The 26072-nt window shown below is 38.4% G+C and overlaps 2 protein-coding genes across 4 annotated transcripts; one reads left to right on the top strand and one right to left on the bottom strand.

Moving 5' to 3' along the window:
• Positions 1 to 509: 509 nt before the first annotated feature.
• Positions 510 to 9418, top strand: slc1a8b (solute carrier family 1 member 8b). Of its 2 annotated transcripts, none has more exons than XM_062440751.1 (11): positions 510 to 674; positions 2577 to 2656; positions 3378 to 3593; positions 5856 to 5898; positions 5992 to 6205; positions 6498 to 6597; positions 7424 to 7657; positions 7815 to 8009; positions 8095 to 8229; positions 8328 to 8420; positions 9256 to 9418. In XM_062440751.1, the coding sequence occupies exons 1-11, from the start codon at positions 510 to 512 to the stop codon at positions 9416 to 9418; spliced, it is 1638 nt and encodes a 545-aa protein (XP_062296735.1). The 2 variants fall into 2 exon arrangements, with proteins under 2 accessions (XP_062296735.1, XP_062296734.1); XM_062440750.1 differs by having other exon boundaries at positions 8328 to 8475; positions 9272 to 9418.
• A 4060-nt stretch (positions 9419 to 13478) lies between these two features.
• elavl1a (ELAV like RNA binding protein 1a) lies at positions 13479 to 25376 on the bottom strand. Of its 2 annotated transcripts, XM_062440752.1 has the most exons (7): positions 25264 to 25376; positions 23225 to 23284; positions 19944 to 20136; positions 19305 to 19408; positions 18486 to 18648; positions 18138 to 18363; positions 13479 to 16771 (listed from the first exon to the last, which is right to left on the bottom strand). In XM_062440752.1, exons 2-7 carry the CDS (start codon positions 23258 to 23260, stop codon positions 16447 to 16449), a joined length of 1047 nt encoding a protein of 348 aa, XP_062296736.1. In that variant the 5' UTR covers positions 23261 to 23284; positions 25264 to 25376; the 3' UTR covers positions 13479 to 16446. The 2 variants fall into 2 exon arrangements, with proteins under 2 accessions (XP_062296736.1, XP_062296737.1); XM_062440753.1 differs by lacking the exons at positions 19305 to 19408; positions 23225 to 23284; positions 25264 to 25376 and having other exon boundaries at positions 19944 to 20070.
• Positions 25377 to 26072: the final 696 nt, after the last annotated feature.

Below are 26072 nucleotides of genomic sequence, written 5' to 3'. Positions count from 1 at the left end.
TCAGAGCTCCTTTCAATAAACGTTATGTATAAGTGTATTAACTATTAACCCAAAACATTGATTGGAGGATGTAATGAAAACACTGCATGTTAGTAAAAGTTGGTAGTACCCGTGACTTTATCCACACGAGAGCTCACAGAGGTCAAAGCTCCTGTTTCATGAGTGGATGGACTTAATAACTTATAATGAGCTCTGAATGGAATCGGGTGGTGTCTTTTCTTCAGCCTCCTTAAGCCTGAGTGGCGGGGGAAGAGGCTGTGTTAGCATGGAATAGGGATAATCCTTTTACCAGGAATTAGTTAGTCAACCCTTCCTCTCTCAGACTAGATGAGCTCCTCACTCAGTCCGAGACCAAACCAACATTTGATCAGAATCACTGGCCACCATTGCCTCCGGTCTAGTGGAGTGCAAAGTGTTCCACCTCGCTCACCGGGAATTTTCGGATACCTGTAGTCACTCTAGGGGTAGGCGGGGGGGGTTTCTAGGATACGGACCAAGCCTGAATCAGGATGGAGACCATTAAAAAGAAGCTGCGGATGATAGTGTCATTGAAATTCAGAGTGTACGTCAAGGACTACTGCAAGAGGAATGGCCTGCTGACACTCTCTGTGATTGCTGTATTGACGGGCTGTGTGCTTGGATTTGTCCTCAGGTCGTTCAACCTATCCACACAGGTATGGATGGATGAATTGATTCAACATCATTTAGTGGGATTCATGTATCACCATGTGAAAGTTAATACAACCCTTTGAATGGGAAGTAACAGCCAGTCTGTTCTGTTGTGCTCTAACACTGAAACTGCTGTTAAAGCCAGATGTGCAATAGTGGAAGAGAGTGGTGGACATTAGAGTTGAAAAACCATGAATTTGATGCATCAGAGGAAGACATAGTTAAAGCAGCTATGATTATTATTGGATCACATATGTATCTGTATGTGAATGGTGTCGCTGGTAGTGCTGTACCCACTGAAATACATTCACCCGACTCCACGGTTCACCTCAGCTCAAAGAAGCTTAATTTTGTCATTTAACTCGTTGTTTTGGTTGTACAGCCCATAGCTTTACTGTTTTGGTTCACTTTAATAGCTATTATAGCGCCATTTTTGGCCATCGCAGGTAGCCGTTTACAGAGAAAAGCCTCCAAAACCAAAAGTACACTACCTGCCCACTGTCAAATGGCACACAGACAAAGTTAGCAGCTAGCTAGCCGCTAAACAGCCTCATATTTTAAGTAGCTAGTGGAGACCAAAAACAAAGCTAAAAAGAGAGGGAATATTTTACATATGCTTTAAAATGTGGGAGACAACAGACATATACCAGATTTATCAGATTTTTAATATTTTAATCATACACACCAGACGATTCAGTAACGATGAAAGACCACCCACTTGGCGTTTGTACTAAACAATTTCAGAGTGGCAGTTCCAGGGACTTGGCATCTCACTGAAACATGATCAAAGGCAGACTGTCATCGTTAGCTGGTTGCAATTGTGTGTGCTACACTTTGCATCAAAAATGGATGGATGAAATCATGGCTGCCACTGGAGACAAAAGTCCTGTTTGTCCTGTCGCCAGCCATGTTTCTGTTCTACGATTGATGGTGTTAGCTCGCACTTATTGGCCATTGCGGGTTTCTGCTCAATATTCCATCGTTGTTCCCTTTCAAACGACAGCACTCCAGGTCATAAATATCAAACATGTTTAATCCTAAATATCAAACAAAAATCGGGGAAACTCCAGAACATTAAGATTATGTCTTTAAATCCTTCACACTACTGTATCATTTGGGCATATAATCAGTTAAGATCTGCCTCAAATTGAGAACACTGTGGAAATTGTTGGGAGGGGTGTAACAGACCCAAAATTTGTCCAATTATCTTATAGTAAGGGGCCAAAACGACGTTTAACATGTGGACAGACAGACAACTCCATATGATTCAGAATGTGATGTCATTGTTGTGCTCAAAGCTTGTTTCTGCTGCCCCTAAGTAGTCAAAAATATACTATTACAGGTTTAAAGTGCTTTTTTTTTTTTAAAAGTGATTTGTATGTGGTGAAAATCAATTTTTCTCATCAGTTTCTTTGCACAGATTTCAAGATATAATTCATAAATGTCTATTTAAAGGCAACATATTCTCCTGACATTACATTGCTATGATGTACGAACCTTTAAATGGACCAAATAGCTTATGTGTTTTGATTAGTGTGAGTGTACTCAGTAATGCTGAGCAACGAAAGAATCTGTGAAACAACTATAGCGAATTACGAGACCTCTACCGTTTGAACTTAAACAACATTCATAAACAGGGCTGTGCAATTATGTCTACTAAGTTAAAGCAGCCATATCCAATGCACACAAATTCACACATATGGAGCTTCAAAATGATTGGAATTATTAAATAAGCAATTTTAAGATTAAGAAAAAGTTGTAGCCCTACAATTGAGATTACATGAAGTAAATAAAAAGTGTTTAATAATTTAGAAGACAATTGCATTTGAATTCAATTACAACTGGATAAAGTTTGATTAAAAAATCATAACAGGGTTCCATTTTTGTTATGCTTCTCTCTCACACAGGCCAAGATCTACTTCTCCTTCCCCGGAGAACTGCTGATGAGGATGTTAAAGATGTTGATTCTGCCCCTCATCACCTCCAGGTAAGAAAATTCCTCACCTTTTACATCCTCTAACCTGGAATGCTTTCATGGACACTGGTTGATCCAAAGCTTCACTGTCAAAATAGAAAAATACCAATTTCATTTATTATTCTAGGTAATAGGAGGTGGCTGATTGCTAAAATATAAAGAAATCTGGAGTGTTTTGGTCGTTCATTTGACAATGGTTATTGCGCACTTGTTGCACATCAGTCACCCTTCAGTTTAAAATAACAAACATGCATATTATAAGATGAGAAATCCTACATCCAGCAAGCGAATGCTGTCACTATGCTTGACAACTAATGTAATTTAATCAATTCATCATAATATCTATTAAAAGTCACAAAGTTACTTACATTCGTATCGAGATTTCCTTCAAACACATTTTTTTGTGGCACTGTAACCAGATCATTTGTGAATTTATTTGACGATAGCAAGCCAATATATTTCTACCATTTGATAACAATATTAAACAACAATGAATGACCTTGTATTTTCCAAGCTGAAGGTCTTCCTAGTTCTAACCCATTTATTAAAACTGACTTTGTCCTATCCTCCCCAACATTTTGTAAGAACCTTTGTGATTTTAATTCATGCTGAGCTGAAAATAAACAACTTTGACTCCCTCTGTTTCTTTGGTTGTCAGGTATTATTTCCTTCCTGTGAGTTCAGATAGGGGGCGTAACAATTAATATTAATAACACGTCGTTTTCCAATCCAGTCTTATGTCCGGCTTGTCATCAATGGACACGAGAGCCAGTGGACGGCTGGGAGTCCTGACCATCACCTACTACCTGTGGACAACCTTCATCGCTGTCATCGTCGGCATTGTGCTGGTGCTCATCATTCACCCAGGGACGGGCTCAGAGAAGGATGGCCACCATGCAAGTTCAGGGCCTGTTATGACCTCGGCTGATGCTCTGCTGGACCTCATCAGGTAAACATTTACAGACACAAACACTACAGTTTAGACAATTGTTTTTAAAGACACAATTTTGACAAAATGTTTAAAGTGGTAGGAACACTATCATTCAAGAATTCACCTCACTGAACCACCCCTAGCATGAATACTGAATCCCCACAAGAAAGTGTTCATTTTTTGGACCTTCCTCTCATCTTTTTGTAAAATATTGGATAATTTCAACTGATTCATATGAAATGTAATAAAAGGCCCCAAGACACTCCTTTTTTTGTAAAGGGCCATAAGCTGACAAGGTTGGGAAGCTATTTTCTTTAGTAAAAGCTGCACATGCAGAGTAATAAGTAAATGTAAATAACTATAGTGGAATAATAAATATACAACCTTTCTCTCTGAAATGTAATGAATTAGCGTTTTATAATCTTTATAGTCAATCTATTGCACTGTTCGTACAGGCAGGATACACATATCTTGTCAAAGTCAATAAACTAAAGGCTTTCGCTTTAGACACAGTAAGAAGACAACCTGGCATGCCTCTTCTATTTTTGGAAAAAATGTCTTAACTGGAGAAAGTTATCTGGGTGGGCTTTTGAAGAGATTCCAGCTTTCCCTCCATATCTTGTTAGAGTTGTTTTTCAGGATGAGGATTCGCCTTTAACACCAGTTGAAAACCAGTACAGACCAATTAAATCCTGTACAGATCCAGTTTAGACCCTATAAACTCCCTTTGCTTCCTCAGGAACAGGAAGCTCCTTAATCACAAACTCTTAAGGGATCAGTTTGATCCTGGGAGCTGACATATTGGCTTCCACAACAAAGCATTGTTTGGTCAGAAATTATGAAATCCTCGGCAAATAAAGCTTCCTGAAACGCGAACTCCAAGGACTCCAAATATGATAATCCAAATGGTGGCACATCTGAATTAATTATCACATAAGAGAGAAAGTACATATAATCTGAATCTACATCTGATATAGAGGTATTTCTCGCAGCAGTGGAAGCTTTTTAGTAAATTTTCATCAGAAAAGAATAAGTTGAATTTGCTGGTACAGCAATTGCAGCGCCACTCGCACAGGCTGGCTAAGAATAGGGAGTCACTTAAGAGCTGTTGATCCTGTACTTTCTTAGAAGATCCTTATGCAATGCTACACTCTGTAAGACAGCACCTGCAGTCTGGTGTGCGCGCTCTGGCTTACCACAGAGTATTTTATGTCAGACATCCACTAATACCCTTTTCTTAAGTCTGATTATTTAAGCAAGCAGTGGTGGGTGTGTATCTGTTGCTGTAAGCCAAAGGTCAGGTGTACATTTCAGTCCTCTTGCGTGTTTGACGGACTTGAAACCTGAGTTCAGTACCAATGACGTACAGTGTATAAATACAGTCCCAGTACCTGATGCTGTTGGTACACTTCCACCTTCCACTTTGTGAGCATGTGAAGGTCTTTGAAGGTTTACTTCCTGTTGTGTGTGAAAAGTACATAATATGAGCACTGATCCATGCAGGAACAAAAGTCAGACCATTGGTAAATAATTACATTACCAACAACCAGTGGTGGAGTATTCAGATCCTTTAATTAAGTAAAAGAAGCAATGCCACACAATGTAAATACTTTGCAGGTAAAAGTCTGCTTGGGAATGGTTTCTTAAGTATGTAACTTAAGTATGTATTACAAGCAAAATATATTTAACACACACAAAAAGCCCCATTTAAGTGTACTATTAAATACTGTAGGATTATTATTACAGTTGATGTATGTTTTCATTCATTCATTTCTTTAAAGTTGATCATTTGTTAAGTAACAAGTTGCTATAGTGGTCAAATGAATGTACTCAAGTAAAAATGACTTCTTAAAAGAAGTGGAGATAAGCTTAAAGTGGTGTGAAATGGAAGTGAAGTACATCACTTCAGTAAATGTACCTATCATTAAATTCAACACTTCTCACAGCCGATGTCAGTCATTTAAACAACTAATATTATCTAGCCAATCAGACACTAGCAGGTAAGACACATTTTTTACATGATGCTAGAAGGTCAGAAATGTATCAAAATCTCTATTGAATCTTGAGGTGAGTGGTTTTATGAACTGGTGTTTCCAAAGTCATGGATGAATGTTTACTCTCATGATGAAAACAATCATCATCAAATGTGATAAATGTTTATTGTTTGCAAAATTAGTCATATACAATAATAAACCAATAAAAGACAAAAAAGCATTAGAGCTATTGAATTGTGTATGTCACCACAGATGTATGATATATTTTTTCTGTTGTCTTTTACAGGAACATGATCCCCTCAAATCTAATTGAAGCAACTTTTCAGCAGGTGGGTGCACTACATGAGGAATTGGATTGTACATTGTATTATGATATTTAATATCCTCGTATTAACCCTCTTTTGTGGTCATTCTCTCTCCAGTATCGAACAGACCTGGTCCCTATTGTGCAGACCTCCAATGTAAAAGAGTCGCAGGCCAACTACGTGTACGTTATGCCAGACTACCACAACCCTCAATTGGGCCACCCAGTCTTCCTGGAGATCACCCCTGCACCTGACATCAAATACAAGATCGTCCCCAGTACCAGCAAGGGCATGAATGTACTGGGGATTGTCATTTTTTCAGCCACCATGGGTGAGACAGTCACACAATAATAGTAGCAGTGACATCACTTGAAATATATAATCATTTAATCATTGTAGTGCCACATATTATTATTATTATTATTTGCTAATTATTATCATTATTATTATTAGTAGTAGTAGTAGTATTATATTTGTTCAAATTAATTGTTTATAACTGATATAAAATAAGTGATTCATTTAACCATTAATTAAGTAAAGTCATTAATTACAACTTACAAATCCTAAGTACGTTGGACCACAACTACTATATAAAAACATGTGAATGTACCACATGTTCTCAGGTCTGCTGCTGGGGAAGATGGGAGAGCGTGGGGCACCGCTGGTCAACGTGTGCCAATGCATCAATGAGTGCGTCATGAAGATCATTAATGCAGCTATGTGGTAAGGTTGCACTCTGTCTCTTTCTCTCTCTCTCTCTCTCTCTCTCTCTCTCTCTCTCTCTCTCTCTCTCTCTCTCTCTCTCTCTCTCTCTCTCTCTCTCTCTCTCTCTCTCTCTCTCTCTCACACACCACACACACACACACACACACACACACACACACACACACACACACACATACACACACACACACACACACACACACACACACACACACACACACACACACATACAAACCCACGCTCTGTTAAACATACTTCTACTGTAACATGCACAGAACATAGCCAGATTATATCTAAAAATCTCATGGGAGCTGATTGCAGCAGGAGGATGTTTCTGTGAGTGGAGCAGGTACACTTTGATGAATTAGATGTGCATTAAATAATCTCACACACAAGTACGAATGGTTTGGGATGGCTAATAGCAACATCATCATTTGGACACCCAAACATTACGCCCATATGTAATTACTAAATATTTAATTTCAAAACCATGGATGTTAACATGCTGCTGTAACAGCTTTCACTCTTTGTGCAAGGCTTTACACAAGAATGTGGATCTGCAGGGATTTGCTCTTATTCAACCTCAAGAGCATTAGTAAGATTGGGCAGTGATGTGTGACAAGGTCGGTGGTTGAGTTGCATTGTGTGATAAAAAAAACCTGATATCTCTGGCTGTGCTGCATCAATTTTGATTCTTCTTGAGTCTGACAATCTTAGAGGAGTGCAATGCTAAATCGGTTAAGTACTCCTTAAGGAAGTGAAGACCACCACAAGCAAAATGTGTACATACAAACACTCAGCCTCTTCTCTTCTCTTGTCACTGCAGGTACTTCCCCTTCGGCATTGTGTTCCTGGTAGCAGGGAAAGTCCTGGATATGCATGACCCGGCTCACCTTGGGGAAAAACTTGGCATGTACTTCATCACAGTCCTGGCTGGTCTGTTCGTGCACGGCCTCATCCTGCTGCCGTTCTTCTACTTCTGCTTCACTGGCAAAAACCCCTTTCCTTATATCAGAGGGCTGCTGCAGGCTCTTGTCATTGCTTTGGCCACCTCATCAAGGTAAGATGAAAAGGAATGTTTTCATTACGATAGAAATATGTACTGCAAGGACATCCAAAAACATTTTAAAAGACAGTTATAATTGATTATGTTTGGCTTGAAAGCCAAGTTGATCCTGACCTCCCCAATCTGTATCCTTCCTTCTCTTTCTCTGCAGCTCAGCCACTTTGCCAATCACCATGAAGTGTTTGTTGGAGAACTGCGGAGTGGACCGGCAGATCGCTCGCTTTGTGCTACCAGTGGGAGCAACCATTAACATGGACGGAACAGCCCTGTATGAGGCAGTGGCGGCCATCTTCATTGCTCAGGTCAATGAGTATGACTTGGACTTTGGGCAGCTCGTCACCATTAGGTAAAAATAAACTCTGTCTCCTCTTAATGATGTGTTAGATGTACTTTATTTTACTTCACTAACATCCAAGCTCTTTTCTCATCAGTATAACTGCAACAGCAGCTAGCATCGGGGCAGCTGGAATACCTCAAGCGGGTCTGGTTACCATGGTGATTGTCCTTACTTCTGTGGGGTTACCGCCTGCTGACATTTCTCTAATTGTGGCCATTGATTGGGTTCTGTAAGTACCACTAAATGTATTACACAGATAGAGCATCAGTGATTCTTTTAGGGGCTGTTGGGGCAATGTGTAAATATTGTTTTCCATCTCATTGTCAGTGATCGCTTCAGGACAATGATCAATGTTCTTGGTGATGCCTTAGCTGCTGGGATTATGGCTCATTTATGCAAGAAGGACTTTGAGAAGGCTGCTACTACATCTACAACCCCTACGCCTGCTGCCAATAATGGAGGTGGCCCAAAACGGGTGAGGAGGACGATTTCTATTTGTTCTGATCAGAGTGAACATACCTTCATATTGTCATAGCACAGGTAGTCTAGTACCTGATAAAACTATTTATTATTAGGAATACATCTGCAGTGTTGATACCGTCAACTGGGTTGTCATGAAAACATGCACTGAGCACAACGTTAGTTTCAGTTCACATATAAACGCAGATAGAAACTAAACCAACACAGCACGCCCTCTGAAAGGCTCAAATATGATGTTCAGCAACCAATCAGTACAAATGACAGCCTTTGACCATGAAAATATAAAATGAACATTTGCATATTCTTGGTTAATTTTTTGTACATTTTATTGTCTTCGTTTCAAAATATGTGACAGTTCTTTTCACTGTGGAATACATTCATTAAATCTTAACTAGAACATTTTTATTTCTATTTTATATTATTTTTTAACAACTACATGGTTGCAAAAAACTGAAATGCTTTCAGTTTTACACTGACTGCAACTAGTCAGTGCAACTAAACATTGGGGGAAAATTTATTTTCTGGTGGTCCTAAAATAAAACAACTCATCTACAGTGACCCAGATTAAGTAATATTCACATTCACATTTGAACATTTTGAATAGGACATTGAAAACAGTACTACTAATTATAGGGCACATATTTAACCCCCTAATTTTCAATTTCGCAAGCTTCTTGCTTTTTGCATCTGTTTCAAGCCTCCTTTGATGCAATTCCAGAGAGCCACCCAAACTTTCCTAACTTCTTTTACCTGTTTGACTAACTGTACTGTTGTTTGCTTCTTCCCTACAGAGAGACACAGTAATCTCCTTTGGCAATCAGAGTGTGGCGATGTCTGATGCTCCTCTGATGGCACACCGCTGTGATTATGTGTTTGAGGTTGATGGAGACAGCGTCATGGAGAGACCTGTAGCCTGCTACAACCTCTGCCAAGTCTGAGACAGCTTAACACAATGGACAACAAGGGACACTGCCTTCTACATCATGAGGGTTAATCCATCCATCCATTTTTGGCCATTTACTGGGTCATGGTGGAGTCAGACTGAGATAAGAGAACCCAGACATCCTTCACTCCGGAAATGCCCTCCAGCTACTCCAGGGAGATCCCAAGGCGTTCCTAGGGCCAGTAGAGATATGTAATCCCTCCAGCACATTCTGTGTTTGTCCCGGGGTCTACTACCAATCGGACGTGCCTGGAACACCTCCAAAGACCTCAGCTTGCTCCTTTCGATGTGAATGAGGAGCGGCTCTACTCTGAGATCCCCCTGGACGTATGAGCTCCCCATCCTTTCTGTAAGGCTGAGCCCAGACACTCTCCAAAAGAAATTCATTTCGGCTGCTTGTATCTCATTCTCTCAGTAACTACCCAAAGCACCATAGAAGGACATCATCTGCAAAAAGCAGAGAAGCAATCGAGGTCCCCAAACTGGACATTCTCTTCCATGCAGCTGCACCTTGAGATTCAATCCATGAAAATCACAAACAGAATTGGTGACATGGAACAACCATGGTGGAGTTGTGCACGCCCTGCCCCAATCTTTAGTCCTGCAGGTGGTGGGCCCGGTGGCGACTCCATGTTACTTCGTAGGGCTGTGCTGGACTGGGTCCCATGGGTCCCCCGGCCACCAGAAGCTCGCTGGCGAGCTCCCCTCCTAGGTCTATGAATCATTCTTGGTCTGGACCCTCACCCGGGACCAATTTGCCTTGGGAGACCCTGCTAGGGACTATTGCCCCTGACAACAAAGCTCTGAGGATCACAGGGGCACTCAGACCCCTAAACTACAATAAGGTGATATTCTCGGAGGAAAAATTCTGTTAATGAGAGACTTAAATGAGACCAGATCTTTTTGTGGTGTTAGGGTTTAGCGGCTCAAATGGATTTTGCCTGTGCCATGCCGAAACAGAAAACTTAATTATTTAATACAAACTGTATGTCTCTATTCAAGTTTGACTGGAGGACATGAGTTGTTGGGAAATACATTAAATTCAATCATGATAATGTGTTGCAATTAAATGGAGATTAGTGTTTATCAGTCCATGGTGTCACTTAAGACATTCACAGTCCTACTGAAGTTCAAGGTTTTCAGTTGCCTTAACATGATCTCAGTTTTCACAATTAATGCTGAGAGCTTGAAAGACTTGAAAGTAATATAAATTGATAGACAAGGAGCAATTTAATTTGGTTGAAGCGAACTTTAATCTGTTTGAGAAGCTATTTATGGAAAGATATTAAAGTAAGTAAGTAAGTAAAACTTTATAAAGCACCTTTTTTAAAAAAACCCAGTTTATAAAGTGCTTTACATCAACATCAGCACAGACGGAAAAGGAGGAGACAAACACAAAGCGCATACAATACACACAGACATGATGCACATATGAACACAGAAAACATACAGCAACCAGTCACCACCCATGGCGCACCCTTGAAGCCCTTATTGGGTGTTACAGAAAGGCCATTCGTCAGCAGACTCAGCTGATCTAATGGGAGGGGGGAGATTGTTCTAAAGTCTGGGTGCTAGGGCAGCAAAAGCGCAGTAACCTTTGGTTTTAAGTTTGGCTCGCAGCATAAAGTAAATCTTAGCACATAGAAATCACATGATCATTTGTTTTTATACCTATGCTTTTAATTTTTGTGTTCATGTTTTCTAATAAAAACTTTCTGCACACAAAAGTCGTGTCAACAAGTGGTTTTATTTGATAATTCAGTGAAAGAATGTTTTTTTGGAACTTTGCTGGAGCCTGATATGCTTTAGATCAGTGTTTCCCAACCAGGTATGTGCATCTCTGTTGCTCTTTCTAATATTTCTTCCATTTTTCCTCCATTAAAAGTTAAAGGATGTGATTTGTGATTTGTGATATTGGGATGTATAAATAAAAACTTCACTATCCTTGGGGGTAAGGGCAGTAAGTAAGTAGAAAGATTGTGGAGAAACTCAGCTAATTTGCCAATACCAAAATTATCCACCAAAGCCACTGTGTTTTCTCTGCTGTGAAAAACTGTGTAATTTCTTGATACTACACATTCTATGGTGGGAGGAGTGGGGGGGTACTAACAGATAAAGTAAAGGGCAGCAGAGACATTATTCAGTACGGATGAGGTCAGCTGCAGAGGAAACATGTTATAGGAGGATCAGTGGTGAAAGAAATACTCAAATATTTTACATAAGTACAAACATTAATATATTAATGTAAAAATACTGCATTAAAAATGTTACTGTTAGTATAATAAGCAAAATAAACTTAAAGAATCAAAGTAAATTTACTCATTCTGCAGACAAATGCACCCTGTGAGTGATGTTATTGTGTAAAACATTAGTTGATTATTGTTAATGATGCATCAGTGTCTATGTTGCATTTTATTGCTGTAGTTAGTTAAAGTGGAGCTAATTCTAACTAGTCTCTAAACCGTTGAATTCCTCTTCCACTCAAACACACGTTCTTCTTGTTCCTATATGTTTGAGCTTCTCTGTGCAGAATGATGTATGTGCAGATTTTTGTTTTCACATTCATCTGCTGAAAGGGGAAATTTTCTCTGTGCCCATTGAAAATTTGATTTCTTTAGGGGTGGGGCTACAAGCAGGATTTGTGACATCACAAGTTTGGAAGCCAATCCTGATCCAATATTCAACTTGAACAAGTGTGGTGTGGAAACTTAAAGCCTCTAGTTCACTGACACTGCAAAAGGACTTTACAGTGCAGATGGAGACATCTTGTGGCCAGCAGTTTAACTTCTGAAATGACCAATATTTGGATATTAATAGATTCTGCTGATTTTAATGAGGGAGACTAGACATTACAAGGACACTATAATGAATTTAAATAGGTATTTATCCTTTTTTGTGGCAACAGTATATCAGACACACATTATTGTTCCAAGCAAAGTATTTTTTATTTGTCTTATCTGGAGGGGATAGTATTTTAGTCTAGTGATTCCTAAACAAGGGTCATGAGATAAATCGGAGGTATCATGATATGATTAATGACATGAAGACAAAAAACAAGCTTGCCTACACAAATTTAAATGTACTTCTTTTTTTTAGACTTTTCTCTTGGGTGTGAAATATTGGATACCTCGTACCTCTTTGGGACTAAAACTTTTAACAATCATTTAAGACATTTAGAAGGGCTAATTTTCTTTTTTTGAACTGATAACTCAAATGATATGTGACAATTGGATACAAACTATATAGTGCATTCTGTGAAAGGTCAAAAGCTACAGCTGTTAAATGTAGAGAAATGGTATATTTCCCTCTGAAATATTAAAGCGACTCTTACCTTTCTTGCATTTCACACAGCACTTGAACAGCAACAACCCCTCCTCACTCCTATGTCCCACCCCCACACACAAACAGGCAGGTCGCTAGGCCAATCATATAATTCGGACCGAATGATACGATTGGTCAGAGTTTTCACAGAATATTATGAGAATGGAATAATGATTAGTTTCTATGCCTGGTGGATCTCTCTAACATTTTAGAGTGCCATTACCTTAATAGCATTTTAACCTAAACAAAAAAATGTGTAAAAATGTAACAAAGGTAAGGGTAGCTTTAAGGAGTAGTGGTATAAAATAATAAAATCAAAATTGCACAATACAATAAAATATAAGCATCTCATTCTCCTTAAGTATGTACCGGAGCAAATGAAAGGTGTTATTTTTCACCACTGTGGCACTAGTATAGGCAGAAATGTCTCCCCATCTGGTTTCAGGTCATAACTGGGTTTATATAATGTGACTAGTTAATAAATGAGCCACCTTCCAACACTAACGCTACTACTAAAACCATATTTTGTTCCTGTTGTTTCTTCACTTCAGTCTGTACTTAATGTGCAGACGATGGATAAAATAAAAAGTATGTTACAACAATGCTAACTTAAATAGCTAAAACACAGGTAAAACTCAGTGTTCATGCATGTGGTCATACATTATGTTTTTGTCAAGAAAAATCATGTTTCAGTAAATCTACAAGAAGCTTCTGAAGAGACATTTTCATTCTTTCAACTTTGAAACGCCACCATGTTTTTTTATTGAAATGATCCAATGTTAGAAGACATTTAATGGACTTCAACTTAGTGTCTGTTCAAAACCAAGAAAAACAACAATCAATCATCCATTAAAAACACTCCAATAAGTAACAAGTATGACCGCATACATTGTCAAATAAATATTTGTGCATCCGCTGATCTCCTCGCGACCATTTCCACTTATAAATTAAGGCAGAAAGCAGTTTATTCTGACAGCCCCTCAACAAATTAACTCGCATCTTTCATGCAACTGGTCTGCTGGAAAAAAAAAAAAAAACCTAAGCAGAAACATAACGTCAGTAGAAAAAAAGAAATTATTTAAAAAAAGATGACAGTCCAACACTACAAGAAATTTCTCTTACCTGCTTTGAGCAAGTCACTAAATATTGCACAAAGTTAAGGATCATGACACAAAAACATGGAAATACTACATTAAAAAGCACTTTTAAGACCGAAACCTGAAGCTCGTAATGGGAATAATCCTCTAAGAGGGGGCACCGCTTATGAAATAGGCATTTAATGAAAGCGTGAGGGTAATTATTTTTTCAAATTGAATCCTAAAATGAGTGAGCTTTTACTGTTCCTAAGAATCATTTGCTACTTGCAGCTCTATCACTAACAATTACAGTATTGATGAACCACCTCAGAGAACAAGACGATCATACCGAATTCATCCCTATAAAAACATTAAGTTGTGATATGCTAATGATCTATTCTAAATGGAGGACTCCTGGATATAATTAGTATTTCAATGTCCTCACCAGTTAAACGTAAATCCCATTAGACACAGAGCAGAACTATGGGCTTCGATCTACAAGCATTACATGTTAAATGGTAGTGTTGAGATGTCAAACACTGCTGATGCAGAACAAATGTCATCACTATACACTAACTACACTCAAAACTATACAAAATCAGGTTTAACCCAAATGTAATCGCCCTCTCCAAACAGCCAGGTATATATACATTAAAAAAAAAAAAAAAAAAAAAAGCTAATTTACTAAAGCCAGATGTCAAGAAATTATCCTGATATTCAAATCACAACTGCTTCAAGACAAACTGTAACGTTTCCCTCACAGATGTAAACAAAGGGGCACTTCCTCTAAACTTTCCACTTTCTCCTGATATTTGTCATCAATCTGGTTCAGCTTTATAATGTGTTTATTTTTGTTAATTAATTTTTCATTCTTGTTTTCTTTTTACAAGTGTGGTACATTAAGAACAGCGTGTTTCATTTGTCAGTTGGTGTATTATCTTAACTTTAAAAAAAAAAAAAAAAAGTTTAGTGCCAACAGAGCTTCAATTTGTTAATGACGTTGGTCTTTAGTGGTTCAAAATTAGCCAGCCATTTTAAAAATGTTGCTGAACAATCCCTTTCCTTCAAGTGTCTGTTTTCAGGTTAAATCATCTTATTTTATCAAACATTGGTCCAGTATTATTCATTTCTCAAACCTGTCTCATAAGTTTAAAAACCTCTAAAAAGGGAACTACTTGATGTAAAAGCCCTTTTTTGTTTGACCAGGGATGTTTTTTTTTGTTGTTTTTTTTAAATCAGGACTGCAGATTTGCTAATAAAAAAAATAGAACAAAACTTCAAACCAAATCTAACACTAAATTTAAAAAAAGAAACAAACCAAACAAAACTTTCAGCAAAACAAAATAAAATTTAATGGTTTATGTTCAAAGTGAAACAACCAAAAGAAAAGAAAGAAAGAAAATAAAGCAAATCTAAACTGAAATCATTAACAAAAGGCCATTAATTTCTCTCCAAACTTGCGATAAACACTCGATAAAACAAGTTTGTGACTTACGTTGTAACAAATAAAAATCTATGCCTCTAGAAAGAAAAAAAATCCAAACAAAAAGAAAACTGAAACAAAAAAACAAAAAAAGCCAACTGAGCCAGAGTGATGTTGCTCACAGTCAGCGTCAGATATAAACTTTAGTACCTCTTCAAAAAAAAAAGAGAAGAAAAACAAATAAGGTGTAAATTTACCTCGTGAAAATCTGCTCAGAAACTCTTCTGGGGTTTAAGGATCAAATCTCTTTCTGCCTTTGGTCCATCTTATTTTCCTACTCATTGACTGGGAGGGGGGGGTCAATTGTTTAACAAGACTCCTCTGAAATACAACTTATTATATAAAAAGACACTTTACACAGGGTCAACAAAACAAACAGTTCCCTCCAGTTTGTGTTGGGGGGGAGGGGGGCAAACCTCACAGATTAAAACAACTGATATTCATAGCAACCTAAAACAGACTGGTTAAAAGTGCTCTGTGAGTGGTATTTGTAGGTGTGTGTGTGTCTCCACTGGATTATAATTTAAGGCATCTATTTCTACATATGACGATGATCCAGGACAGAGCGCCGCTTTTCCGAGACGAAAACAACCACTGGCTCCTTACAAAATACAATACCACTGAAATGTTGACACTTGGAGAACATATTTGCAGGGCTTTCACTTCAACTCTGTGGCTTTCAGTGCACTGCTAAGAACTATTTTCCAAAGCAGCACAGGGCCCGTCTCCTTTATCAAGTCCTCACAGTTAAACATGCAACACATACAGACAGTATCTTAGCTTTTTAGGTCAAAACTTATCTTGGGAGTATGTTGGGATTTTTGCCCTCTACATCCTCTCCCTAAAAACTAAAACTAATGAGTGTCTTCAAACAGGAGTATGAAGAAGAAGAAGAAAAAAAAACACCTCACAAAAAAAAAAAAAACACAAAACAACAAAAGGAGAAAAGTCAAAACGAACTGTGTCTACACTCTTTTAGACAAGTACAAAGGTGCAGAAGAGTGAACATCTCTTATAACTCTGAATACACTAAAACCCAAATTGATTGGCCAGACTTTTCAAACATGTATTTCTCCTGTCTGCAATAAAAGCCTGGTGCAGGTTATTCCCCTCTCTCCTCTACACCCGATTGTCCAGCGCTCTCTACTTGTGGCCCTTGCTGGTCTTAAAGGACACTTGCAGTATCTTGTCTCCGAGCCGGTAGCCGTTGAGGCTGGCGATGGCCATGGCTGCCTCCTCGTAGTTCGTCATGGTGACGAAGCCGAAACCCTTGCACTTGTTGGTGTTGAAGTCTCGGATCACCTTGACGTTGGTGACGGCGCCGAAGGGGCCGAACATCTGCCACAGGATGCTCTCGTCTGCGTCCTGGCCCAGGTTGTAGATGAAGATGCACCAGCCGGAGGTGGAGTTCCCGGGGACGCCGACGCTTCCCATGCTGCCCATGTGATCAACGCCCATTGGGGAGAACCTGGGGAAGAGAAAGGATTAAAGTAAAAGTGAAGCAAATGTATGACTCCCACAAGAGTCTCTTCGACGGCTCATTGGCCAAATAATTTACTTGTGTATTTATAAATCAGCCGGTAACAACACAGACTATCAACAAAACCAGGAGTGAAGTTTTCATTGTCAAAGGTGACGTCTTCAGTAAATTAAAGAAAGTAAACAATCTTATGTCACAGCTGTGCTACTAATACATTAAAACAAATACTGAGCTATACATGAAAATCTGCACCAGTTATCTACAGTGGGACTCCTGTAAGCCTTTGCAGTAAGCATGAATCCAGCTTAACTGTACATAAAAACAAGGCATCACCAATTGCTTAGTTAGTGCAAGTGTACAAATAGCAAAGCCAGCAATAATTCAGTGGACCTGGCTAGGGATGTCCCGATCCGATAATTTGGATCGGATCGGCCGCCGATATTAGCAGAAAATGCATATCAATATCGGATCGGCCTGCACGGGAAAATCCCGATCCGGACTCCCGATCCAGTTTGTTTTCAAAACTCCGGTCCAGCGCACCGATGTAGGTAATCCATTCCAGTTTTTTTCAGCTTTTCTCCCCAAATCCGGTCCGCGTTTTTCAGCACACCTAGCGACCTGTCCAGCATCCCACTATTTATTTTCTACTCAGCTTTTTTGTGTGTTTTGTTTTTTTTAAACAGTTTACAATATTGTTTGCACTGATGGCTTTTTAAGCCTTGGTTTACACTCTTGTTGTTCAAGAGCAGAGCACTGATGCCAATTCAGTTTGTGTGGTTAATTGACTATTTATTATTTTGTCTATTTTGTGTTTATTTAACCCTGTTAAGAATAAACAGGTCAGCTTCTCATTACCAACCATTGTGGACTATTCAAACTAACCTAATTAAGTTGGCTAGTTGTTCTTAAGAGTAAAACCCTTTTCAACATGCGTATAACAACAAAATAAGTAAATATCTTTAATCTTTAATACATGCTTGGATCGGCCGGTATCGGTATCGGCCTATGCTAAAAGCTACAATATCGGTATTGGATCGGAAGTGCAAAAAGCTGGATCGGGACATCCCTAGACCTGGCCAGAGATGCTACAGTGCTGACCAATTAAAAACATGCAGTGATAATGCCTCATTTGATGCTCCTGTGACACGCTGCAAGCATCAGAGTTGAAATGATTACACCACACAACCAACAGTCTTCATTTAATGCTTCAAATTTGAAAAATTGAGTCAGGGCGTCAAAGCAGTTTGACAGCAATATAACATTTTGGGTGTGCGTTCAGCCATTTAAAACAATACACGTACATCAAAACATCATGTCAGATGCTTTCAGTGCATTAAAGCTAGTTATTGCTCACCTAAACCGCTGTGCCTGGTGGTGTAAGGGCCCTCCGAAACGCCGGGACTGGTTGTGGTAGAGCTGAGAGATGAGCTGCGTGTTCTTCACTTGGTTTGGGTTGGCTGCAAATTTCACTGTGATTGGCTCGGAGGCTCCGGGTGGCTTTTGGCCGTTCAGGTTTTTTACGGCATCTTCTGCTTCCGCCCGCTTGTCAAACCGAATAAAAGCCACCCCACGGGACGCACCTGGATATGAGAGAAAGGAGCTAGTGAGTGCCTGTCATGACACCAGCAACAGAGATACTATACATTTCAAGACAGTGCGATTAACTCAGAAGTAAAAATCTGAAGGTAAGGAAGTCATTCACCTGTCGTACCTGTGGCCTGGTCAACAAGCACACGGGAATTAATAATGTGACCATAACGTGAAAACATGTCCTCCACATCCTTCTGGGTCATGGCCTTGGGCAGGCCGCTGATATACAGGTTAGCATCCTTTATTGTATCAGAGCTGGGTCGTGCGTATGACACCTGGTAATAGGAAGCAACGATCGCCTGATTAAAATCTTCTGACGCACACGTGTGAAACAAAGTAACAAAAAAAACTGTGTCAAAAATACACTGAGCACTCCAGACTATCAAACTGTTGACATTTTAACTATTTCCTGGATTTACGAGAGCAATTATATCAGGTGTGTTTTATACACCTCATCCATCTAAAAAGTTAAGTGTAAGCATCTAAAAAACACGTACTTTTAGACTCTATAAAAGCAAACTGAATAAAATGATCTGAAGATAGTTTTCTTATAAAGAAAACTGACATCCTAGTAGTTTTAGATATTAAAGTCTTCAGTCTGTGCTAAATGAGTGGACTCAGAAGCATAAAAGAACATTACAGCAACAAAAAAATGAAATAATAAAATAAAAATTGACCGAAAAGGAACTTTTTAGGAATTAAATAAATGAAATAACACTGAACCCGACAGAATAAGTCAAATAAAATAATAAAAAGCAAAGTCAAACTCAACAGACATGTCAAATAGGGCTGTAAGTGAGCTGTAAAAGCAGTATCACTTCCTCGGGCTGACATGTACTAGCTAGTTAGCGGACAGCACAGGAGCCACAGGAGAGTTATATGACATGACATCTTTGGTTTGAGAATTGTAGAACACCTTATTGCACGTTACCTTGATAGTTTTGGACTGTAGCCTTAGTCCATTCAGTGTACTGATAGCTCTGTCTGCATCACTAGGGTTAAGATAGTTAACAAATCCGTACCCTAAACTGTGGCCTAGAGAAAAAAAAAGGAAAACAATAAAATAAAACAAAAAAACGTTGTATAGTTCAAAAAAATCTGCAAACAAATAAATATTTAAAAACAAAAACAAATCTTAACATTGCATGCTAGTCTAAGCAAACAAACAAACAAACAAACTGTCTACAGATAATCAGGGTTGGGCTGGTTGGAGTAAATAAAACTAATCTATGGCGTTGACAAAAAAACTGAGCAAATTTCTACTCAATTCAAAACAGATCAAAATGAATCTGGAAATTTCTCAAAATAAAAATTACATGAATTATCACAAAGGCAAGAAAAAAGCCCTTTTGTGGATAAACTGCTAATAAAAGACGAAATCATTTATAAATGAGTGACAGACCAAACCATAAAGGGCAAAAGATTCAAATTCTCTACGTCAATAAGCTAAGCCACCACTGATATATTCAGAGGCTGCTGAAACATGAGTTCCTTGCCATTTAAGACAAATCTTGTGTTTAAGCGTCCATCTGCTCTGTCACAGGTGTGATCGCTCCGGATTGACGCGTACCTGCGACTTTGTCTCGAATCAGCTTGGCGGACTCCACCTCTCCGATGCTGCTGAAGAGGCTCCGCAGCTCGTCCTGCGTCATGCTTTGAGGCAGGTAGTTCACTATCAGGTTGGTCTTGGCGTCCTTCCCCTCGTCCCCTCCCATGTGGTCTTCATAACCGTTCGACATGTCATAAACCTCCTGCAGGTCAGCCAGGTGAGCCGAAAAAACAAAAAAACGAGGTAAGTACAAAGGGTACGCAGAACTACAGCTGAGACAATTGCACAACTAACCTGTCATTTCTCAAGTAAAAACAATACACACATTTATTGTTTCCAGCTTCTAAAAAGTGACAATTTGATAGTTTTCTTTTTAAATATGATTGTAAACTTGGGACTAAAATAAGCATCTTTTAAAAGCAGTTTAAATTTTAATATTTCATTAGCGCCATGTATGTTAGTCATTATTTTATGCTCTATTTCAGTCTAGCTTTGAATTTTCTCTCTCTCTTGCCATTTTTCTGTACTTTGTTTTATTTTGTTTTTACTTTTTACTTTGTTTTAATGTTTCCAATTTTTACTGTTGAATGTTTGTTTAACAAAACAACACTCAATTCAGATTATAGCCAGCTGTTCAGTGGCGAGCAGCACAAAGTCAAAACAGAGTGAACAATCGGTGGCCCGTTGAGTTCCTATAATTTACACTGTCCAATTATCTCTGACCTCGCCTGGACGCTGCCACCTCAGCCAACCCCATTACATCACCGACAGGGCTGCAGTAACCCAGAAACTACAGCACAACGCAGCTTGCACAATCAAAAGGCTCGTTCATATGATTTGGAGTTTAATAAAATCTGTAAAAAAAATTGTAAAAAAAAAATTGTTTGTTGATATTTATTACCATGTGCTATAAAACTCAGCAGATTTTTTTCAGTCACTTTTTTTTTCCACCTCTGCATGTCACATTCATTCATTTCATCCAACTCAAACATCAGAGTAATCCAACAGCAGATCTAAACAACAAACACAATGACTTTGTTGTTTTGTAGTGTGTGTAAAAACTGCTTATCAAGCTTATCTTCACGGTTCATCAGATGCTGTGGCAGTGCAAACTGTAATGTGCAAAAGTAAGTGAGTTTAGATCTTCTTGTTCCATAGTTCCTGTAACGTTTTGGCAGAAAAGAGTCTCCATGCAGTGTAATTTAAGTATTTCAATGAAACAGAAAGCAGGGAAGCCACATAATGGTAACTACTGTATATTAAAACTTGTGACTAGATTTAAGCTGCAAGTATATCTCAATGTAGTGTTTTAGACAAAACCAACTTGAAATGTCACACAATACAAGGTTTAAATTTGTTGAGTGAGTAAATTACTATTTCATCTCCAGATTACATCAGTCACATGTCCGACTTGAAGTCTAGTCTGATAACTGGTCTAAAAAGGAACTGATGTTAGTTCAGTTTACAATGTACAATGTTAAGTACTCACACCAAATATGGAGGATACTTCATAACACTTTCTACTGTTTAGCAGTGTTGCTGGTGGCTGAAATGGGATTGGGCCTGAAAGGGGAACCAGTGCGGCGGTCAACCTCACAGAGGTCCATTCATGCAGGAGATGGGTTGTGATTGTGTATTCTGGTGCGGAAGAAGCCCTGCCTGAGAGGATGAATGAGAGTTCTGTATAAAACCGGTAAACATGGGCAAAGCTGGTGGGAGCTGGCATGGGCATCTGGTGAAGCCATCTTGCTTTTGAGGAATATTTCTGTTGTAAACTAATTTATCGTGATGCTATGTTCCACTTTCAGTATCATGTGAGACTTTATAGTGGATGGGGTAGAGTCTGTAGAGGCACTGCTATGTTACATCTGGGATCTGCATTATGGTCATCCAACTCAAAGCCCAAAAGGTCTCGGGACATTGGGGCCATTCAATGCATACTCGCACAGAATTCAAAACTTTTCACATTTTAAGTCAGCAATTTTCTCTGGGGGAAAAATCATGTAAAAAATTACATTAATTTCATGGGACTCTGCAAAAACCTATATCTTTACTCCAAATCCTTTTTGAGGTTTGACCCTCTGTGATTCTTTGTATGTTTATTCTAAGCATCACAAATTGCTTATTTTTCAATGGATTGTGCTGAAATTTGTACTGAACTTCCAAGAACCTCTGATGATAATATGCAACATTATATTCATGTAAATAGTTGTTGCTGGATGTTTTATTGTAATCAAATTAATAAATATACACTCAAAGAAAGAACAAATGTTCAAACATACCTCCTCTAGTTTTCACTTTCTTGCAACCAAATTCTGATTGTGTGTAGAATTAATATATCCCTATGACATTTGCATGGTATTTGGTCCTGCACAACAGACTTTGCTAAATATAGCTTTAAATAGAGCTGAAAAGCCATTTTCAAGATATTTCGATTTTAAATATTCCCAAAAACAGATTACTTCCCATTTCCGTGAAACTTTTTTTTATGAGAAAGATAAGATATATTATAAAATGTATAGATGTTATATTACTCCATTATTTAAATGCGTTTTAAACATTTTCATTGGATTGCATTCAGGGGTTTATTCCATAGGTAGATGTTTGCTGACATCAAGGTTGTTTATATCTGTGATACCTATTGAGCCCGTTTTTCTTTGGGTTTCAGGAAATTTGTGAGTTACAGCTTGTAATGGTTTGGTTTGTTGGATAATAAATGTAATCTTGTTCCATGTGTCTAGACAAGACGTTAATTTTAATTTCTTACACATAAATTATTTCACAATTTCCAACTTCTCAGAACTGATTTCTGACATCATCAACTAGTCACATTAGAAAATGATGAAACAAGTCTGGGCTAATCCCACCCGAAACAGATTTTGGTGGATTATTACAAAATGGATTGCAACATACTCAGAAGTATGGAAAAGAGTGCTATCATATTTCATTTAATCATGAAACAGTGTGATGTGATCAAACTGAAACTTGAAAGATCAACTTTTCCATTAGAGTAGGCTGTGACTTGGGCTTGTGACAGTTCTATGCTTCTTACAATAAAGCAGGGCTCTGTGATCTCACTGTCTCATCAATCTGCTTAATGATGACATTTATTATGATTGCACTATTTTATATATGGTATGTTGAAATCTATTTTGCAATTATCTACCCTTAGAATAGACACACCGTGAATTTAATAGAAGTTTTCACATTCACTCTTTCAACAAAAATCCATGACATGAACTGAGATGTCCTGGATAAGTTTGCTGAAATTATCTATACATTCAGTTGGATCTAATACTCACTTTCAAGTACTTAATGTGTCCTCGACGAACTGCCATGAAGACACTTCACTGCTCCTGAGGCTGGACAGGAAAAAAGACATCATCAAGCAACTGTGTGATGGAAGCTAAGAAACGTTAAACCTGATGACAAACACTTGATATTTAAAATGAAAAACATTTGTGTAAGTAAAAACATCAGAAACTAATGTGAAAAATGTCTCCATTCATCAAGGCTTCATGCACAAAAGCTCAATGACAATGTTTAGAAGAGAGGGAAATCCCCAAATAAATGTAGGCTATCTAATAGGTTGACTGATATCCTTTATGTAATTGCAATTATGTAATTAATGATGCAACAAAGTGGGGCACACAGTGGGACTTTTCTGACACGATAAAGCAATTTTAATTCTTTATTAAAGACGCTCTTTCCCGGGCTATCAATTTCTGTGTCATTACATGCTGACTTCATTTCCTGCATGTTGCTGTGTGCAGTGTTTGAGAAATTGTCAAGTACCATCACACTGAACTGATGGTTTCTGAGCGGCTGGAACTGCACTGTCCTGAACTGCATTTTTATAACAATTAGCTTTAAATAATGATATGACCTGATGTGGGTTACGGTTATGATAGGCATTACTGACTTTTGTAACTTTAGTAGTTTTAGTCAGTACAGCTGAAGAAAGTGGTATGTCTTGTGTGATTTGATGAAATAGGTGACCGATCATTTCTTGTCACAGAAAAAAAAGCTGTTACACTCGCCTTTTTATTTGTAGTGTACAGTTTACAGATCTTAACGCTGCAGTACGCTACTTGTTGGATCTTCAAAACAACCGTTGATTTTAAGGAAATAATATAATAAATGACTTGAATCTATAGGTTTCCAGAGGTACCCAATCATTATTAAAGCAATGGTCAGTAAGAATGAAGATGGAAAAAAGTGTGGGTGTGTCTTGATTAGGGTATATATAGGTATAGGGTGTATTTTTTCATTTAAAAAAAATTACAATACCAGTACCAATCCAAGTACCCTTAAAGTAATACCAATACCAACAGAGTACTTCATTCGATACCCATCATGTAAATAGAAGTATAATTGTATAAAATACCTCCACATCTAACTGATTAGATTTTTACATAGATGCATTTTGAAAGTCTTCAAATTATTAATATTTATTGATTGGCTGTGAGCAAGTCCATACAAATAGTCATATTTTCAAGCTCTGGGTGTAAAAAGTGTCTTTTCGGCTGATGAAAAAAGTATTGAGTACTAATACCCAGCCATAGTTGATAGATACATGGCAAAGCAAAGTGCAGATATCAGCTGATCTCCTGAAAACTACAGCTGCTGTCTCCTTGCCCGTGCACATATATTCCTCTAGAAACTAAGAAAGCAGTTTAAGCTATCAGAAAACCGGCATACCCTTCCTCCCCGCCCCCCTTCTTTTATCTTTTTTTGTTTTATTATTTAACAATGCTGCATACGAGCGACGTTGAATCCAGATGAAAGCCACAGCCTGGGCTTCAGTTTAACATTACTGCATAAATAGATTAAGACTGTCTTCTAGAAACTAATAACCCCCCCATAATTATGTTTTTCTCCAGTGCATTTAACAGCACATCAATACACGAGTCGATCTCCTTCTCAGAAACGTGCAGAGGCCTGACTAGCATTAGCAACCTGGCTAACTCTCCTCCTCCATCTCCATTCATGAATGGACGCCTCGAACAAAGTGACCAACTACATTAAGCGGAAAACAAAGCATGCTATTGCTATCATAAGCTTTGCATAACACTACAAAGCGACAAGTATAACTAATAGGAATGAGTGTGTGGCCAGCTCTTGCTAACATAAAGCACCGTGCCCCCAGTTTGGAGAGCGTCGGATGGACGTGGTTCAGACCCGGCGCCGAAACCCCAGCGGCCTGCTAACAGGCCACGAAGGCTAACCAGCGGCTCCGAGGGCCATAAGAGCGGCATGGCAAAACAAAAAAACATCGAAATACTACCGTTTTAAAGCTGATAGGGTTAAGAAAACATGTATCGATATTTAAAAGTCTTACCAGCCCTTTTGGGAGTGATTGATGTCTCTGCTCTGGTCTCCTATTTGTCTTTCTTAGCGGAGTTAAATTCCCTCCAAGTCGGCCTAACCAAGAGAGTGTGTAGAAACCGAGGAAGGAGTGTCGCTGGATGAGCTCTACAGCGCATGCGCAAATGGATCCGCTATTTTGGACAGCTCGGTACGGCAACACCACCTGGACAAACCACACGCAGAAAAAGTCTATTCGGTAGTAACAGTATTGATGGTATTTTAAGTTTAGTTATAATTAAGCAGGGTTGGAAAGGTTACTTTGGCCTATTTAAAAAGTAATAAGAAATGTAACTATTTCAATTACTTAATCAAAGTAATGTAATTTATTACTGTTACAGGGTGAGTGTACTCATTAAGCCCACCAAAATGTAAGTTCAGGTGTTTTTCATGGATACTGACATGATTTATAAGGGAGATGATTTCTTATAAAACAAGATTTATCTCTCATTTTAAAATGTATTCATTAGCTCATATAGATTTTGGAATATAAAATAAAGCTATTTTATGAAAAAAGTCTGGCATGGGATTAATTGGTACTGTGACGCCATTTAAGGCCATGTGTGTTCCAAATAAACTCACATCACTTAACCCAACAGCTGAAAACATTTGTTAGAAAAATTAGAAAAAGTAATCAAATGTAATAAGTTACATTACTTTGAAGTTATGATGAAGTGATTGCAATTTTTACATTACTCGTTACATTTTAAATAGGGTAGTAACTAATCTGTAACCTATTACATTTCCAAAGCAACCTTCCCAACCCTGATTATTATTTTCAAG

The sequence above is a fragment of the Scomber scombrus genome, chromosome 19 (assembly GCF_963691925.1).
Source record: "Scomber scombrus chromosome 19, fScoSco1.1, whole genome shotgun sequence".
Classification (NCBI taxonomy): domain Eukaryota; kingdom Metazoa; phylum Chordata; class Actinopteri; order Scombriformes; family Scombridae; genus Scomber; species Scomber scombrus.
Note: the sequence above shows the minus strand (reverse complement) of the source record. Positions and strands in the feature narration are given on the sequence as shown.